Source organism: Sus scrofa, chromosome 12 (assembly GCF_054392235.1).
Source record: "Sus scrofa isolate SSC_HxYL_T2T_F1_AM1 chromosome 12, Sscrofa_HxYL_maternal_Yorkshire_Landrace_v2.0, whole genome shotgun sequence".
Lineage (NCBI taxonomy): Eukaryota > Metazoa > Chordata > Mammalia > Artiodactyla > Suidae > Sus > Sus scrofa.
In genome coordinates, this window is record NC_139394.1 from 42,956,365 (window position 1) to 42,976,002 (window position 19,638).

At 47.0% G+C, this 19,638-nt stretch overlaps 1 protein-coding gene, 1 long non-coding RNA gene and 1 other non-coding gene across 43 annotated transcripts in view; 2 read left to right on the forward strand and 1 right to left on the reverse strand.

The window, feature by feature from the left end:
- ACACA (acetyl-CoA carboxylase alpha) overlaps positions 1 to 19,638 on the reverse strand; it is a 293,326-nt gene that overhangs the window by 9,739 nt on the left and 263,949 nt on the right. For all 41 annotated transcript variants that reach the window (XR_014820335.1, XR_014820333.1, XR_014820334.1 and 38 more), the window contains 4 exon segments: positions 16,305 to 16,482; positions 14,292 to 14,404; positions 1,214 to 1,368; positions 420 to 590 (listed from right to left, as the gene is read on the reverse strand). Coding sequence is in view for 34 of the 41 variants with exons in the window: in XM_084982960.1 (XP_084839086.1) it covers positions 420 to 590; positions 1,214 to 1,368; positions 14,292 to 14,404; positions 16,305 to 16,482 (617 nt within the window). In the remaining 7 variants the exon portion in view is untranslated.
- Positions 865 to 8,617, forward strand: LOC146398232 (uncharacterized). The gene is made up of 2 exons (XR_014821361.1): positions 865 to 3,224; positions 5,358 to 8,617. It is a non-coding gene; the product is annotated as an uncharacterized LOC146398232 (long non-coding RNA).
- On the forward strand, positions 17,471 to 17,577 carry LOC146398233 (U6 spliceosomal RNA). The gene has a single exon (XR_014822167.1). It is a non-coding gene; the product is annotated as a U6 spliceosomal RNA (small nuclear RNA).

The following is a 19,638-nucleotide window of genomic DNA, read 5'->3' on the forward strand; positions in this document are numbered from 1 at the left end:
CTTCCCAGACTGCTCCCCCTTCCCACAGAGTGGGCCTGGGGTCCCTCTTCCCTGGGATGCCCTGGGATCACTGTTTGATGCCGGCCACTGCTGTATGTGACCTCTTGCTGAATCTGTCTCCCTGCCTTGATGTGAGCCCTGTGAGGGCAGGAGCAGTGTCCGCCTCGCCCACTGCCACGTCCCTGGGCCTGTGCAGCGTCTGGTGTATACTAAGTGTTCAGAAAGGTTTGCCGGCTGGCCAAGCGAGCTACAAAGAATGTACCACCCCTTCTAACAAGCCGTGTTACTGTCGGGGAGGAAACAGCTTAGGCCGTTCTGCTCCTGAGGCCAGGGAGTCTTAGCCCACAGGCCTGCCGCCAAGCTGGAAGTGGGCGGGGGAGGAGCAGAGCACGGAGCCTCCTCTGGGGGCGCCCACCTACCTTCACTGTTCCTTCCACCTCCACAAACCAGCGCCTTAACATGGCCTGGATCTGGCCATCGGTCAGCTCGGGGTTGGCATTGTGGATTTTCTTCTTGACAAGGTCCTCCAGCAAGAGACGCCTCAGCCGCCAGTAGAAAAAGGTACGGGATGTTTTCCAATCCAGGATGTCCTACACTCAGACAAGAATAAGCTTAGTTGCCCCAGTTCAGTGTCCAGTCCAGAGGGAATTGTCTGGGCACAAAACCTACTCTCCAGCCCCTCCGAGATGCAAGAGGTCACGAGCTCCCAGCACCCACAGATAGATGTCTCCCCAGTTCAAAGCCATAGCCCCAACTGTGCCAACCACAGCACTGACAGGGACAGGCTGGCTGATGCTTGACAGGTGTGGCCTTCATGACCTGAGGAGGTGGCCACAAATTCCCACATAACCAGAGAGTGAGGGATTTTTTTTTTTTTTTTTTTGAGCAGGGTGTTCACCCTGGGGTAACCCACAGCCTGAGGACCCCCGGGCAGCTGTCCCCAGCAGAGCACATGGGACTCAGCTTCCCGTCAATAAAATGGGGCCTGCCTCCTGAGGGGTCCCAGTAAGCCATGTCATAAATTGTTTCAGGATGATAATGGTTGTAGAAAAGGGAAAAGTCTCTCCAAAAGAACTGAACATGGTTTGATCCACACACGCAGTTTTAATGCAGCCCTGACAGCTCCCTGCATGTGAGCCCGCATGCAAGAGGCAGACACAGGCTGGTGGCGCGTCTCTGACAAGTCAGGAGAAGCAGCTGCCACTGTACTTACGTTAATAACCCCCTTCTCCTGCATCCGGCCCGGTGTGTCGTGCAAGTCAGCAAACTGCACGGCTACCTGATGGTAAATGGGGAGGAGGAACTCCTCCCGCTCCTTCAGCTTGCTCTCCAGCTCCTTCCGCTCAGCCGTGCTGAGCTCTGGGGTGCCTGCATCAAAATAAGTCAGAGCAGCACAGTCACGGGAGGCCCTGTGGCCTGGCTGTCCACGGCTTCCCCTCCTCTCCGCTGAGTAACTGGACTCTGCTGGATGCCAGACCTGTCCTTGCCACAGAGCCCACCTGTCCTCCCTTCCCTGGGGAGCTGATAGCTACGAGAGCAGCTGAGGGTGCTCCTTTCCCCAGGTGCTCCCTGAGCAGGTGCAAGCCATCGCCTGGAGGCCTTGCCTCTAGCATCTCACTGACTGACAACAGGCTCCTCGTCCCCACGAAGGACATCGTAACTTGCCCTGCTGACCAGCCCAGAGTGGCTGGACTCCTCTGAGCAGGGGACAGGGTACGGGAGCATCCCTGTGCCTCTGGACACAAGCCAGCAGCTCCTCTTTCCCCACATCCACAGTGGTCATCTGCCCAGCTTGGTTAGGACCTGAAGATGCCTCAGGCTGAGAGCTGCTTTACTTCACGCCTTTGATCTCTGGTTTGGAGACTTTAAACATGAAATCAGTAGAATCCAATCTAATTAGAGCCAGAAGCTCGTGTCTGATACCGGTTCAGTGGATAACCAGCCTCCTAACCTCCTGCCTGTGCTGCTACTGCCAGAGCCAAACTCTGACCTCAGTGGCAAAGACATTCTTGTTCTTGGGCTAAAAGAGGGAGGAGGGAAAGAGAAAGGCAGTTGGCACTGCCCATCTGGATCACCAGGCTTACACGCACAGGGTCCCTTCAGTCAACAGAAAGGAGACTTGGGAATTTCCGATACCAACGAGCCTCCCACCCATGCCCCTACCCAGTAGTGTCCCAGTGCTTTTCTTCCTAATTATGCTCAGACTGGGACCTGAAAATTTAGCTGCCTGCCTAGTTAAGGAAGACTAAGTCTAGCTGAAGTTACAGTAGGTGACAGCCCCTGGTGCTGGGGACAAACTGACGTGCTTGGTCACCAGAGCTGACAAATAAATACATGACCACAGGTGACGGGATGCAGAAGAGAAAGGTCTATTTCAAGCATGTCCGTCTGGAAGGGGCCTTGCTTTTTATGCCACTATGAATCATGCGCCATAAACAGTCTTGGGGCTGCTGAGCGAGCTGTAAGTATTACACTTAAATACATGTTAACAGAACAGGAATGTAACTCTGGTGCCTGGTTTCATATTTATGAGGTTTTTGGATGCCCAACTCCATTTTTTTTTTTTTTAACACCCATCACTACTTTGAAACTGTGATGTGCAGTGTGGAGGGCTGTCTCTTCTCGGGCTCTCACACAGACGACAATCGCTGACCCCTCACTCTGGGCCCTTGACTCCTCCGCAGTCTTCTTTCCAAACCAGGTAAACATGGCAACAGCGGGCCCTGGGCTGTGGTATGAAATGGACGCCCACTCATTCTGGTTGGATCTGCCTGGAGAATTCCTGGGAGGAGAGCTGACTGGTTTCTTCTGGGGTGAGGCTGCCTCAGGTATTACACCCTCCACGGGGAAGCAGACACTTTTCCTTTCCCAGTAAAAAGAACCAAGACTCTTTGGACAAATGGTTGATTTGGGCTAAAAGAGGGAGGCGGGAAAACTAGTAAGATGAACCTGGAACATACTGTCACCAAAAAAATTAGGACGCACTCAAAAAATGTTGGGATGTGTTAAAAGGACACAGAAGCCAGTTTGAAGGTGTTCCCACTGGCCAGACTTGGGTCAATTTGAGCATAGGATAATTATCAGACAGTATTTATGGGATAAAATAAGAACCTGTAAGTCCACCCTAAAAATAATTAAATGGGAGGAGTTCCCGTCGTGGTGCAGTGGTTAACAAATCTGACTAGGAACCATGGGGTTGCAGGTTCGATCCCTGGCCTCGCTCAGTGGGTTAAGGATCTGGCGTTGCCCTGAGCTGTGGTGTAGGTCACAGACACGGCTCAGATCCCGAGTTGCTGTGGCTCTGGCGTAGGCTGGCCCCTACGGCTCCGATTAAACCCCTTAGCCTGGGAACCTCCATATGCTGAGGGGGTGGCCCTAGAAAAGGCAAAAAGACAAAAAAAGAAAAAAAAAAGAAATTAAATGGGAGAGAAGAGGGAAAGCTCACCCTCCCCAGAGACTAACAACTAATAGACAGAAATTCACCATTTTACAGCCATCACAGTAATTGATTCTGCCAAGAATTATCAATAGCTACTAAACCTAGTGGGTTAAAGTTTGATGAGGAAAAGGATATTTACATGGTCTCAAAGTATTTCCTTACAAATTACTAATTACAAAGCGGAAGATTGGCAACTTTACAGTGGATGAACGCAGCAAACATAACCTTCAACAAGCAATCAGAGTTAACCAGCACCAAGAATAGGACGAGCTCATCATGTGTCTCCCGGTACGATGCCCTGAGGACATAATGTCGCTTCTGCAACACTGCTGCCAAAAATGCATACCCTAAATCCAACCATGGCAAAATATAAGACAGACCCAAATGGAGAAGGAACACGCTCCCCAGAGTGGCCAGCGCTCTCTAAATTAAAGTGTCAAGATCATAAAAGACAAGGAAAAGCCCAAGAACTACCCCGGGTTAAAGGAGAGTAAAAACACTTGACAACAAACTGCAACATGTGGTCTGCCGTTAGATCTCAGATCCGGACTAAAACAAACAAACAGCAAAATACCCAAAACAAAAGAAACCTATAAAGGACATTATTGGTATAAAGGACATTATTGGGACAACTGGTAAAATTTTAATATGAATCATGGATTAGACAGTAGTACTGTATCGATGTTATAGTTCCTCTATTTTTTTTTTTTTTTTTTTTTTGGTCTTTTTAAGTCTGCACCTGCAGCATATGGAAGTTCCCAGGCCAGGGGTCTTATCAGAGCTGCCAGCCTATACCACAGCCACAGTAACACAGGATCCGAGCTGAGTCTGCGACCTACACCACAGCTCACGGCAATGCTGGATTCTTAACCCACTGAGCGAGGCCAGGGATTGAACCTGTGTCCTCATGGTTACTAAGTCAGGTTCTTTACCGTTGTGCCACCATGGGAACTCCAATATAGTTCATTTTAATGAATATATTGTGCTTATGTGAAAGTCTGTGTTCTTAGACACACACAGAGAATATTTATGGATAAGAGAGCATGATGTCCACAGATTACTTGCAGAGGGTTCAAAACCGATGTGGATGCGTGTAGGGTAAGCAAGGGAGCATGGGAGTGTGTGGAAACAGAAAAGCAAGTGGGACAAGATGCAAACAGGTGAATCTGAGAAAAGTGCCTCAGAAGTTCCTTGTACCATTTCTGTAACTTTTCTGTAACGTTTTATCAAATGGAAAGTTAAAAAAATACCCCAAGTGAAAAAACTAAACACAAAAGAAACAGAAAAAGTCTATCCAGGCTCCCCAGTGCATATCATCAGTAATCAAAGTTAATATTTACAGGGCACTGTTCTAAGTGCTTTCTATTAACTCGTTTAATCTGTACAACAGCCTTATGAGGCCGGCATTGTTATTATCCTCATCTTACAGGTGAGCAAACTGAGGCACTGGAAATTCAGGTAACTTTACTGAGGTCATAAAGCCAGGCCCCAGGTGCAGCAGCCCAGCTCCCAAGGCTTCTGAACACTGTGTTGTGGGTGGTCCTTACTTACTTGTACAAATGCTTCAGCTGCAGTAGCCCTTTAATTTCAGAAGAAGGCTAAGTGATGAAGGCAGAATCCTGCCCAATAAAGCTGAAGTTCCCTCCTGGCCCTACTCCAACAGACCCAGGTGACACCTCTCATGATCCCCGTTCTGTAGGTCAGACACAAGTCTCGGGGCAGGCCCAAGGTTTAGTAAGGGTAGCTCCTCATGTTACAGGCAGACCTAAAGAATACTTTCTGCTGAAAATGCCAACACAAGTACCAAGTATCAAAACATAATGTCAAAGATCACTGATCTGAGTTCCCCTTGTGGCACAGCAGAAACGAATCCGACTAGTATCCATGAGGATCCAGATTTGATCCCTCCCTCGCTCAGGGGTCGGGGATCCAGCATTGCCGTGAGCTGTGGTGTAGGTCGCAGACATGGCTTAGATCCCGTGTTGCTGTGATATAGGCTGGCAGCTGCAGTTCCAATTCAACCCCTAGCCTGGAAACTGCCATATGCAGCTGATGTGGTCCGAAAAAAAAGAAAAAGAAGAAAAAGATCACTGATCGCATATCACAGAAATATTAATGAGAAAGTTTATAAGTGCAAAAAAACAAGATATACCTGTATTACATTTGCTATGGTGAAAAACAGACTATTAAGCGGCCTTGCACGCTACAGAGGAATTGTTCGTGAAAGGAAGCGTCCATCAATGCCGCAAACTTCACTGTTGTCTTATTTTAAGAAACGGCCACAGCCACCCCAACCTTCAGCAACCACCACCCTGGTCAGTCAGCAGCCATCAACACGGAGGCAAGATCTTCCACCAGCAAAAAGTTGGTGATTCACTGAAGGCACGGATGATGGTTAGTATTTTCTAGCACTAAAGCATTTTGAAATGAGGGTATGTATGTTAGTTTTTTAGACGTAGTGTTACTGCATACTTAAAAGACCTCACTACAATGTAAACATAACTTTTCTATGTACTGGGAAACCACAAAAGCCATGTGACTTGCTTTATGGCAATACTGGCTCTATTGTGGTGGTCTGGAATGGAACTCGCAGTGACTCAGGCACTGTGAGACCAGCAGGTAAAATCACAGCCCTGCTGGTGGGGAAGGGATGGGCGGACCATGCATACGGCTGAATGGGGACTTCCAGACCCTCATCAACAATTCTCTGGCTCAACAACATACATACACGTATATGTCCCATATAAACACACACCATTTGTTGAGCATTTCCTGTGCACCAGGCACTGCACCCCATGGTTTCAGGACCACTCAGCTCATATGTGACCACCCGCAAGTCAGACCTAGGTCTGGTCAGCTGCTGGCACTGCTGCCAAGCTGCCAAGTAACCAAGCTGCCAAGGTTACGGAACGCTCTGCAAGTTGTATCACACACACCATCTCCTTCCTTATGATAACCCAACCTTACAGACGGGGTATTTCTTTTACAGAGGAGAAAACCAAGGCTCTGAAATGTAAAAGTGGCTTGCCCAATGGCACCCACCTCTTAAGCAGCAAAGTCAGGATTTACACTTGGGTCTGGCTGTCTCTGAAGCCTGTTCTCTTCATTAAATGGTACCCAAAGTGGACAAGCAGGTGTCCTGCAGTGGCCGCAGAGTAAGGGCAATTAGCTGGAAGGTTTGGTTCACTGTGTTAGGAGGAATGATGAGCACGGCTCAGTGCTGGGTGCAGGGGGAGGACCTCCGGGCTTAGGCACAGGGCATTGTGGGAACAATGTTGGGGCAGAGGGGCAGGCTAGTTCCTGGACTGACCAAGGTCTCACCCACCCCATCAAGCTGTTCTGGAGCTTTCAAAGTGCAATGAAATAAACACCTATAACGCTCTGGCCCTCCCAGATGGGGAGGATCACCGAACATTCCCCTGAAGCCTGCCTTCTTTGATTCCTTCAGTGATGCCTCTGATTACAGTTCAAGACTGACCTTAAAAAAGCATCAAAGCAGGGAAGAGACAGAAGTAGGGAATGTATGTATTTTTAAGGGCATGTGAGAAAGCCAAAGATTTGTGTGCTTTGTTGTTAAGGGGTGTTGGGGGGGTGTCTCTAAATTTTCTTTTCTAAAAATAAAAGGCTGCTCTTCAGCTCGGTACAGCCTCGTGTAGCACACGGAGCGCCCCCCTCTCCTTGTACAGCAAAGCAGCCAGCCCCGGTAATGATTTAGGGGAGATTAACAAATATGTCAATGTCTATTTTCTGCTTAATTTAAAAGCAGCGTCTATAAAGATTTTTGACTTCTGAACCCTGTTCTCCTGAAAGAAAGAAGGTAAGAATGAGGCGGGGGATAAAGAGTGATTATCCCATCATTGATCGTTTGTCAGGAGCATTTCTTATTCACTGGACTATTGTAAAAAGCTAAGCTCTCGATCAATCCGGTAAGCTCCCTGTACAATTAAATATCTTGGAATGGTTTTCTTTCTTTTCTAGCCAGATTGCAGGGCCTCAGGGTTTTTAGGAAAGCAAGCCAGTGTGTGTACGTGTGTGAGTGTGTTTAAGAATATGCTACAGAGAGGAAAGTCATCCTTTCCTAGAATCCTACTTTAGGGAAAGGCTGAAACGGGAAAAGAGAGGTAGGTTAGCCCCACTCCTTCCTTCCCCAAATAAAAAGTCTCCATGAAATCCTAAAAATCCAACCTTACAATTAAAAACATTTAAAGAGTTAAACACAAAAAGAGGCATTATTAGTCTGGTCAAAGGAGAGCTAACATTATTGAGATGTTACCATACTGCTCATGCTGTTTAAGCACTTTTCATCTTATTTCATCCTGGCCCCCTAAAAGGTCCTTGTGATCTTAAAGGTAAGGAAACCAAGGCACCAAATAAAGTGAAATAACTTGTTCAAGGCCATAAAGCCAGGAAATGGTGGAGTTGGGATTTGGCCTTAGGTAGTCTGGCTTCGGAGTCTATGATTTTTAAAATGAAACAAGTTGGAGTTCCCATTGTGGCTCAGTGGTTAATGCACTCAACTAGTATCCATGAGTATGTGGGTTCGATCCCTGACCTTGCTCAGTGGGCTGGGGATCCAGCATTGCCATGAGCTGTGGTGTAGGTCACAGACGAGGCTTGGATCCTGCATTGCTGTATCTGTGGTATAGGCTGGCAGCTACAGTTCCGATTAGACCCCCTAGCCTGGGAACCTCCATAGGTGTGGCCCTAAAAAGACAAAAGACAAGACAAAACAAAACATCTTAAAATGAAACAAGTTAAACTGACCTAAAAGTGTCAACAGGACAGCAGCCTGGGGTGTCCCCGGGGCCAGGACATAATGAAAACCACATCTCTCTTCCACGGGGTCAAAGCTGAGGAGAAGCTTCAGAGGAGACGGCTCATTTCTGCAGCAGGAGGTGTTTTTAGCCAGTGTGACACTGGGGGAGGGCAGGGGGTGACCGGCCTTACAGTGTGGAAGAGCAGACCATCCTAAGGAGCAGGATTTGGGGGGGGGAGGCGCTGAGGCCTTCAAAGTGTTGAATGAAAATCAGAGTGGTAGGCTAAAAATTCTCTGCTCAGCCAAAGGCACTTGGGTGACCTTGCGGAAGTCTCCTTTTTTTGAGCTCTTTCTTGTTTACGTAACAAAAATTCTAATCTGGCAAACAGGCAAAATGTTTTATAAAAGAATGTAATATTAAAGTGTGTGTTATTTTAATTCTTAATTTTTTTTTAAAGTTATACCAAGAAGCCTACGTAAATTTAAACCCAATTTTTACTTTTATGGGCCCCTTCTTCGTCCTCTGAAAAAGGCAATTTCCTTTGATTGGTTGAATGCGTATGATACTAAAGAAAGGACTAGATCGCTCTCCCCACTAAGCCCCTGCATATCTCAGATATGAGAACACACACCCATTCCTCAACCTGGAGATTGAAAAATCAGCATAAAAAAGACTGGAATCTTATTAAGATTCAGAAGTACAAACATAAGTAGCTGTTTAAAAGACCTATGTAATCACATTTTCGATGTTGAAAGAAATTTCTCTATAAAGATAGTAAGATAGGGCGGGGGGGGGGGGACCTGCAAAACTATTTCTGTACCCATAACAGGTGTGCCTTTCTTCACACAAAAGCATTCTTGAAAAACTGCGTAAATCAGATCCTATTTTAAATGCCTTAAGGGAGCCATTTAGACGGAACCCTGCAGTGAATCCTTTGGTAAAGCAAATAATCCGTTTGTAATGGGAATAATTTCTCCCAATGTATCTAGTTTTTTTTTTTTTAAATCCCATTTTCATATATCTGCTTTTCTTCAAAGGGGGCCATACCTATCTAAATACAACTGTATTTGCATATTGATTTTAACAGCTATCCTCTCTCAAGGGATGTTTAACCCTAAGGTTCCTTGCCATGGTACTAGTGATCTACTGTTCCTATTTTTTAAGATTATATAGACGACCCAGAGATTCCCAAATGGGAATGAAAATTCCCATTACTCCCCTGTGTCCCCATGCAAACGCCTCCCACAAAAAAGTCGGGAAACGGCAGAGTTATCTGAGCTCCAAGGGTAAGAAGCCTGGCAGTACTACTTTCTTTCTCTGCGTTGCTCCCCCTACGTCCGACAGGTGGAGGCACAGGGATCTGGGTCAACTAGGACGAAGTGGGGAAAAGGGTCTCCGACGCGTTCTGACGACAGCTTCAGACGGGCAGAAGTTTAGGTTCAGTCTAAGAAAATGCCTGGCAGGTCCCTCCAGCCCCATGGAGTTGGGACTCACTGCTTCCCAGGAAGAGGCCAGCCCAGATGCTCCTATAGTCTGGTTAATGGATCACACCAAAAAGACCCCTTCTCAGTCCCAGAAAATGCTGCATTATGTGCCCTAAAGTGCATCATGCCAAAGAGCTTCTGAATCAGTGACAAGGTGGGTTTCAAGCTGCTGCGGACTTAAGGGAGGTGGCATGATCCTGTCATCTCAGCCCACCACACAGCCCAGTGCTTGGTGGCCACGGTACCAGTGAGGACACTCCACGTACCACGGTGGGCGGGGGGAGGACCAGAGTCCACTGCTTTCTTTCCCATTCTCAACTTGCCAGGTCAAGACACTGCTTTCTGCACCAACAAGCAGCTCTGGCTCTTTTCAGCTTATAGCTTCTTAAAGACGGATACAGGTACACACAGCTCAGAAACACTGATTGCCTGTGCCAGAAAATCAGCTGAACCCCAAATCCCCTTAGCCCAAGGAAGTGTCCATTTCCTATCATCCTGGTGGCTGAAGGGCAGGCTGGCAGGGGGCATCCCTGAGGATTTTCACAGACACACCTATCCTTACCTGCAGCCACAATGCCCCAGCAGCACCTGGAGAGCTCAGGCTCGAAGGCATGCTGGGCACTGGGCAGCCTGAATGGCCAGGCAAGGGCCAGCAGTGCTCACCAGGGTCACTCCCGGGGCACGCTTCATCTGTGTGGGCACGGTCAGGGTGCTGCATGGCAGGCTGCCTGCTGTCTGGGAACAGGACCATGGCCAAGACGAATGTCTGGAGCAGAATGAAGTTCCACTAAGTGGCTCTTTTTCCAGAGACTCACTGAGGGAAAGGGACGGTGGGGAGCTTACAGTGGCTTCACACTTGGGCTAGACAGTTCTCTCTGTCCTTAAATTGATTTATCATTTCCTTCTTAACACAAGAGGAGGTGACGACCCAGGAGAGGCCCTCAGGTCACAGCATTTAAGGGGCCAGGCTGGGCACTGTTCTCCCTGCTCCTGGAGGTGAAGCAGTCAAAGGGACACTGGAGGGCCTTGGAAGCCTGCGGTCTACTTCCAGGGGAGGAATTTAACTTCCTTAAGGGAACCAGAATGGCAGGACGTTTTTCTCTCTACACTGACTCCCCCCAACCCAGTTCTGAGAATCCAGGGTCAGACTTGGTCCAGCCATACAACAACACGCTGGTGTTTGAGGTGACATCACAGTTCCTGCTGGGGTAAATCTTCCCTTACCTTTATCAGGACTCTATCTATGTACTATTTTCATGCTCTCTCTTAAAATCACAGAACTGCAAACTAGTAATTCATTACCTTCCTACCCAAACTAAGTATACATTTTTCAAAAATTAAAATCCTGAAAGAGATGAAATTAGCTGTTCAGAAGTTCAATATTGGAAGTTCCCATTGTGGCTCAATGGTAACGAATCTGACTAGTTTCCATAAGGATGCAGGTTCGATTCTTGGCCTCACTCAGTGGGTTAAGGATCCAGCGTTGCTATGAGCTGTGATGTAGGTCACAGACCCAGCTCGGATCTGGTGTTGCTGTGGCTGCGGTATAGGCCAAAGCTGCAGCTCTGATTTATCCCCTTGCCTGGGAACTTCCATATGCAGTAGGTGTGTCTCTAAAAAGACAAAAAAAAAAAAAGTTCACTATTACTCACTATCCTTAGAGAGTAAATAGTATTCACATTTTGGAGCACAATCATTGTGCACTGGTTGGAGGCACCCCCAACCTTGTCGCAAAGGCTGATTTGGGAAGAAACTGGGAACGCAAGGCAACACCCACACCTACAGGCTTTCTCCCAAGTCTGACTTCTCTCCATAGAGTTGGCTTTAGGTCACAAAGGGAAAGAACACTTGTTCAAAGAATTCTTGCTTAATTTTGATCAGGCTCAATACTCAGCTGAGGTAAAATCAGAGGCAACCCTGAAAAAAATGGAACACAGGGAACAATTTCCCTTCTAGGCTCCGATGTACATTTACTTTGTATCTTGGATGACGAATCTTTCTCTTCTTTCTGCCTTCATCTCCTACTCTGGAAAATGAGACCATTTTCACTCACTCTGTGAAAAAGCATTTTGGACAGTTGGTTCTAGGCATTGAGATAGGGGCCAAAAGCCAGTGTGAACACAGAAGGAGCCGGGTTCAGGGATGTTCTGTTATGTCCCTGCTGATCTGACACGTCACAAACACGCCTGGACGTGTACGTGTCCCTGGAAGACCAAGAATGCCCAAGAGACAAGGCCACTTCTTCTGCCTCTTCTGTATTTTCTTCCCTATACCGCTGGCTCCCAAAGGGGGCCTGAGCCCCAGAGAATGCTCGATTCCTAACATGGCATCCGCTTGCTCTGACGATTAGGATGAAAAGAAAGTGATGCCAACCCCCGTGTTTGAAAAGCACTTTGCAGATTTGAAGCAAACGCACATCCATCAGACTCGCATGCTGGCTGGGGTGGGTGGGCCTTATCCTCACTTTCTGGTGGAAGAAACTGATGTTCCGAGAAGTTAAACAACTTACCTGCAAGCAACACGCCCAAGACCTGTACATAGTTATTTTTACTCTGCTCCAGTGCTCATGTCCCGAGCTGCCCTGGCCCAGAGCCTGCTTCACATTTAGCCGACTAAGGAGTCTTTCTTAGTGCCATTTTGGTCAAGGTTAAATAAAGATGGTTTTCCCCAACGTGGACAGGAAATTGATAATGAGATGATTTGTAACAAACGATTAAATGGCCATCACTTGGGAATCTCCTCCCTTGTCCCCTTCCTGCGTTTCCAGAGTTAAAAGGTGCTGGGTGAAGGTGGGTGCACTATCACTTGCCTTTAAGAGGAAGGCGCTTCAGCCCCACACCCCTCACCCTCTGGCTGTTCTGCAAACAGATGTCAGAGAGGATCCCTCTGCCTACCACCCAGTTACTCTGAAGGGATGATAACAGCCATTGGGGGGTTAAAAAGAGGCAGTGAACCCCCAGTTAATGAGTAGGAATTGAGCAGGCAGTGTAAGATAAATGGAGCTCTCTCTGCTTCTGCTAGAGTCAGCATGAACTGCGGCCCTGCGGCTTGTTTGTGGCAAATGGAGTGCGCGAAATATCAAAGGGCAGTGATCCAGAAGAAGACCGACTTTGACAAATTTTAAATTGGCCAGAAAGAAAACCAGCAAAAAAGGGGGAAAAAAAAAGACAGACAGAGAGAGAGAGAGAGAAAGAGAAAATTACGCAATTCGCCGTGTCCTGCAATTGTGGCGTTGCTGCATTTGTGCAGAATTAGCCGTAAAAACAGTGGCAACGTGGCGGGTGCTGGGAGCAATTCTGAGCCATCTAAGTGAGATGCTTATCAGTGGCTGAAGCTTTTAGAGCTTTCTCTGTGTTAGAGTTGTAACTTGCTCTTGAGCTGCAGTCACTTTAATTAAAGTGTATGGGGTTGGTCAGAAGTAATTATCCTGTTCGGAGAAGAGGGGAAAAAAAAAAAAAAAACACCTCAACAATTCTGGGTGGCAATAGATTTTTACAAACAACTTGGCCAATTTCTTGTTGTATGTGTGCATTGCCCATAAAAGGATCAGGCTGAGGAGGATGGGAGTTTGCGGTGGTTGTGTCCTCCGAACGGCAAACAGTGGGGTACAAGCAGGGTTTACGGCAACCTGAGTCACTGGTGTGGTAAGCAACACCGTGCCTGGCTCAGTGCTGTAAACGCCGGGACGTGTAGTTTCTAGGCTGAGGGCAGGCTACTACTCTGAAGCTTTTACATTAGCGAGGGTAAGCATGTAAAGAGTTCACAAAGGGTTCGTTATTAGTTAAATGACTGCTTGGAACATAAATGAGCTCGCATCTTTTTTTGTCTCCCATTCTCTGAGTTTCCCTACCTTTTAAAGACAATCTCTCTGTTCCTTGAGAAAAACAAAACAAACCAACAAACAAAAGAACCTCAAGCCATTTGCTTTTGCTACCATGGTAAGAGGCTCAATGGGAGACCTGGGCAGAAAGTCAGTGTTTTTAAAGATTCTAAAACTCATTCAGGTTCTGGATGCCACACAGGGCTCCCAACGTCTGAGTTGCAAGCACCCTCCCCAAGCTCCAGAAACAAACGAGCAGCACATTCGGGACTGGCAGCCTGGGTCTGCAAGCACAGTGCACAACCTTTACTCCATCTCTCGCGCTCAGGACGGCCCCAAATGCCGCCCGGGCAAGGGCTCTGGCTTTTCCATCCCATGACAAGGACTCTCACATCGCTCAGCAACGGGGCGGGCTCGTCCAAAGAGACCAGCAGAAACAGGATATTAAGGCCGCACATGTTCTATGCCCGATCAGCCCGCCCACAACAGCAGCTTCCAGCTAACCCTCTGTACAAGTAGAACAGCCACAGACCTAGAAAGATGGGCTGTTTGAACTTAAAGGAATTATCAGAGGAAAAATCGGGTGACTTCTGCTTTCTTAGGGCCTGCTTTCCCTCCTATTACACACACTATTTCATTCTACCAGGGTTCTTACCATATAGAGGACAGTAAATAAAGATTATCATGAATTTGATCAAATGCTTCAATGCCTCCTCCCCTGGCCTATGAATGCACTCATTACAGATGAGCTGAACGGCTCATTGGCTCGCCAGGAGGACACGCAGACATACCCAATCGCTCAGCCAAGTGGATGTAGACTGGGTCCACCCGACGCATCGTTTTCACCAGATCCTTTCTGCGGAATTTGATTTCTACGGTCCCTTCTGGTTCCAGAACGGATCCCCTGAATCAGAGAGAGAGAAGGAAACAAAACAGAACAGAAACAGAGGCACGTTAAAGGAAGGAGACAACGGAATGAGGCCAGTTACAATCCGTGGACCAGGAAATAGCTTCATTATGGTTTTGCCCACCCATGGTTCACAGAAATAACCCCAGGGAGAGAACCAGGCACCAGAGAGGAGCCTAAGTGGGGTATGAGAAAGGCCTGGCAAAAAGCAATTAAGATAATCCTCATTGCTATCCCAGTCTACTTCCATCTCAAAGGGAGAATACAGATGCCACAACCTACAGTTGACAAGGGGTGACAGGAATCATATTTTCCAGAAAAAAATAAAATGAGGATGTAGGCATGGTGCCAGGGGAACGACCTTCAGCACTTAGGCCGTGCAATGAGAGGTGCGTGCTGGCCAGTCCCACACAGTGGTGTCGGTCTGCTGGTGGCACTCAGGCAGGCCCAGCCAGACCAGGCCGAGCTGGAGAAGAAACGTTCTGCCTCCTGCTATGGAAACAACAAAGTGAAGGGTTTCAGGGCACTTCTAGTGCATGCTAATGAGGTTCTATTACCAGGACCTCTACCCTAAAACCCCTTTTTAAAAAACTTCTCCGTTTAAAAAATTATAGCTAATGCTTACCCTGTGCATGGCACTGTTCTAAGACTTGTGTGACGATCCCATGCTCAGTCCACGTCCCCTATGAGGTAAGGTGCTTATACCCCATTTTACAGAGGACACTAAGGTACAGGACGCTGAGAGACTTGTCCCAGGCTAACAAGCAATGATGCTGGACATGAAACCAGACAGGTTTGTTCTGAAGTCTGCAGATGAACTGTCCCCAATCTGGTACTTGGTCAGGGGCTAAGTTAGGGCTTAAACCTAAGTCCCTAAGTATACAACACTAATGATTTGACAATAAAACACCTGGACTTTCCTAAGCAGCTTTTGAAGAGGCTGAAATTTGGGGGAAAAGAAGACACAGGTGCTCTAATAAAATGCCTAGATGTAGGATTGAAAATAGATCATGAAGGGGAGCTGATTTGATCTGTTTTACGTAAGTGTTTTCAGGTGCCGGTGCCAAACAGACGCCTGGGATTTTCTCTTGCAGTTCTTTGGGTGCTGCAAAAACTGTTCTCCCAGCCTCCGGGAAGGCCAAAATGAGACACAGGCTGTGGGGGAGAGGCTGTGGCTGGAGCCACAGAAGGCGGCCGCCACGGTGCACCTTCATGGCCTCTCAGCTCATCCCGCAGACAAGCAGCAGCCCAGGGAGAGTGAGGACCGCTCCATGTTCCTCACTGGTCAGCGGCAGGGTTGGGGGAAGACCCCAGAACTCCCGACTTACAACCCAGCCCTTCCGCTCCAACTGGCTTTAAGCTACCCCTGCCACAGCCCTGAGACAGAGACAGTGAACAGGTATATGTTGCTTACATATACAGGAGAGAGTCTGGAGGTGCCTGGATAGAGGACTTCATGGTAAAAGATTCTGGGGTGGGGGGTCCCACTGAGAAAGCCTAACACCAGGGTTCCCATTGTGGCTCAGCGGTAACGAACCCAACTGGTATCCATGAGGATGCAGGTTTGATCCCTGGCCCTGCTCAGTGGGTTAAGGATCTGGCATTGCCGTGAGCTGTGGTGTAGGCCTGCAGCTGCAGCTCTGATTCAACCTCTAGCCTGGGAACTTCCACATGCTGCATGTATGGCCCTAAAAAAGGAAAGAAAGCAAGCCTGACACCAGCATGATTCCCTTCTCATGCTAGTGGATGTTATTTAGAAAACAAGATTCTCTGACCTCAGCGCCCTCTGGGAATAGACAGATTCAAAAAGTTCCCATGGTTATAATGCTTTCCAGGAGGAACCGGACAGTGGGAGGATGCTGAGAGGCAGCGAGTGGAAGCAGGGAAGGCGTGCTACCTGCTCTCGCGGTCAGCATACATCTCCATGTGCCGCGGGTTGATGGTGGGGTCAATCACGACCCAGGAGCCACCCCGAAGCTCGGCCTGAGGAGGGATATAGACCATCACCGGCTGCGAGCACTCCCGTAAGCCGTCCACGATGTAAGCGCCGAACTTCAGCATTTGGTCGTACATATCTAGGGAGAAAGAGACACATCAGAAACCAGGGAGCGGTGCTTCCACATACTGCTGACATCATGGCACAGAGAAGTGAGGCTGCTCGTGGCCAGAGGCGACAGGTCTGGGGTGCAGCTGCCCCAAGTCCTGTGAAGCCATCCTGAAGATTAGAGTGAGCGGCATCTGCACCTGTGTTCTACTGAAGACTCCGGGGATCTTCAAAAGCACGAGAGACGGGCGCTGTCTTTCACAAGATCCAGAGTGCAGGCCCTGGGGATTGCATATCCATCTTACATCCTCCTGGAATCTCTCTGCTCAGGTTTCACCACATTAATTCACACTTGCTCTACAAATGTTGAGTATTTTTCATGTCAATATGTGATCTCTCTCACTACATTAAGTTTTCTGAAGGAACTATTCAAGCTCTTTTCAGTTCCTCTCTTGGTACTTAGCATATGATAAGCCCTTAAAATGCACAGCTAATGGAAATGGATCCTTCAAAAACTGAAACTTCAAAAACTGCATCTTTCCTCTTTGTATCCCCAGGGTCCTGTCCAGTGCCTGAAACACAGTGCTCAATAAGTGTTTGTTGAATGAATAAATGCTTTGGAAAGAATACAAGAAAGGAAAAATTAATTTTTTCTCGGTTGCTTTTTTTTTTTTCTTTTTTTTGCTTGTTTTAGGGCCACACGTGCGGCATATGGAAGTTCCCAGGCTAGGGATCAAACTGGAGTTACAGCTGCCGGCCCACACCACAGCCACAGCAACACAGGATCTGAGTCGTGTCTTCGACCTACACCACAGCTCATAGGAATGCTGGATCCCTGAGCCACTGAGAGAGGCCAGGGATCAAATCTGCATCCATGGAGACCAGTCGGATTTGTTTCCTTTGCACCACAACAGGAACTCCTCAGTTGTATTTTTATCAGAGTATCAATGAAAGAAAAAAATTTAAATGCGTGTGTATTTATTGGAAATATCACATGGCCACATTAAAAAAAAAAAAAAGTCCTTGTTTTGGCAGCACATATACTAAAACTGAAATTATATAGAAAAGATTAGCATGGCCCCTGCACAAGGACGACAGGAAGGTTTGTGAAGCATTCCATATTTTTCAGACTTGTGGTTGCTAAGGGGATCAGGAGGGAGTGGGAGTTTGGAGTTGGTAGATGCAAACTACTACATTTAGAATGGATAAGCAATGAGGTCCTACTGTATAGCACAGGGAACTATATCTAGTCTCTTGGGATAGACCATGATTGAATATAAGAAAGAGAATGTATTTATATGTATGACTGCATCAGGTGGCTGTATAGTAGAAATTGGCACAACACTATAAATCAACTATGTTAATAAAAATTAATTAAAATGAAGTAATTGAGGCTTAAAAAAAAAAGAGCCACCCCTTTATTCTGCTAAAGAGTATCCTTTGTAATCCCCCCCCCCACTGCCCTGCCCCCTTGCAAGGCCAGGAGCAGCCTGAAGAAAAGGGACCCCCTGGTGCATAAATATTGCCAGTCCTTAGAAAGCAGGGTCAGTCATTTATTTCCCAACAATTTATGACTTCTTCCCATTTCCAGCTCCCTGAAGTTTAAACACTGCTAAAGTTTTAGGTTTAAGATTCCAGATGTTTAATGAGCATTTCAGTGGAACCACAATGGATCCTTTTGACATACCAAATAACAGGTTCGACTGAGTTCAAACTTTCCTATCAGAGAGAGGGATCTCAATTTGGAATAAATCAATCTGGAAATCCAAAGCAAAGAAGCATTTTTCAGGAAGTTAAAAGCAAACCAGATAGAAATTGCTTTCATTGTAGTTACTGGCAAATTAAACTGCTACCTTCTTCCAGTGAAAATGGCTCTTTAGAAACCATCAGTGAGCAAGCTCACTGCAAGGCATGTGCCTTTCTCCAGGGCTCCAATTTGGCTGGCTGGTTTGTGATAGAATTCCAAAAATTCAGAAGTTGCCCCAGGAACTCTCTATGGAATGTGAGTGGTCATATACTCTGCGTATATGATCAGAACAAAGACATTTATTCCTTTGGGAGGAAAGCAAAGACCAAAAAAAAATTTACTGCTAATTACACAACTGCTGTATGAAGAGCAGGGAATAAAGGACTTTAAGCGCTTTACGCTAATTCCGTGGTTATGAAAATAATTGCTCAGTTCAAATTATTTTAACTAAATTAATTCTTTAGTGGATATTTCAACCAGTGCTACATAATAAAATAATTGCGTAATTAGCAGTACATTTTTCAGTGCTGCCAAGAGTACAGTCTCAGAACAAGTAACAGAAAGGAGTGGCCCTCCACAGCATCACGCATGGAGAAGAAATGCCAGGCAGAGATAAAAGGAGAAAGCGACGCAATAGCAAACAGCGCCTAAAAGTCATTCTATGTGCGAAATTAAAAAGGAAGCTAAGAGGTAAATGACAGGGTTTCCAGCCTCTTCACTCACTTCTGTTTGTTAAACACGTGTCTCCATCAAAATCCATCTCTGTATTACGATTAGCAGACCCAGCTCCCCTCAAAAGACAGACATTTACTTATTTATTTAGGCTGTGCCCACAGCGTATAGAAGTTCCTGGGCCAGGGATCAAACCATACCACAACAGTGACCTAAGCTACAGCAGTGACAACACCGGATCCTTTAACTGCTAGGCCACCAGGGAACTCCGAGAGAGGATTTTATTTAAAATGTACTCCCGTTTATTTAATTAAAAATAAAACTTGAGTTCCCATTGTGGCTCAATGGTTAACGAATCCAACTAGGAACCATGACGTTGCAGGTTCGATCCATGGCTTCGCTCAGGGGGTTAAGGATCCGGCGTTGCCGTGAGCTGTGGTGTAGTCCGCAGATGTGGCTCGGATCCTGCGTTGCTGTGGCTGTGGTGTAGGCCAGCGGCTACAGCTCCCATTAGACCCCTAGCCTGGGAACCATCATATGCTGCAGGTGCGGCCCTAGAAAAGAAGAAAAGACAAAAATAAATAAATAAATAATAAAACGATTTCATAGTATAAGCAAATTGGGATAAAGTTGAGTATGTATGCATTTTATCTTTGTGAAATGGACTGTAGGCCCTCCTTTTCACCTTCATGACCAGCTCACTGTATACCAGGGAACAGGGTTTTACACACACACACACATCATTTAATTATCAGAAAAATCTTCGTC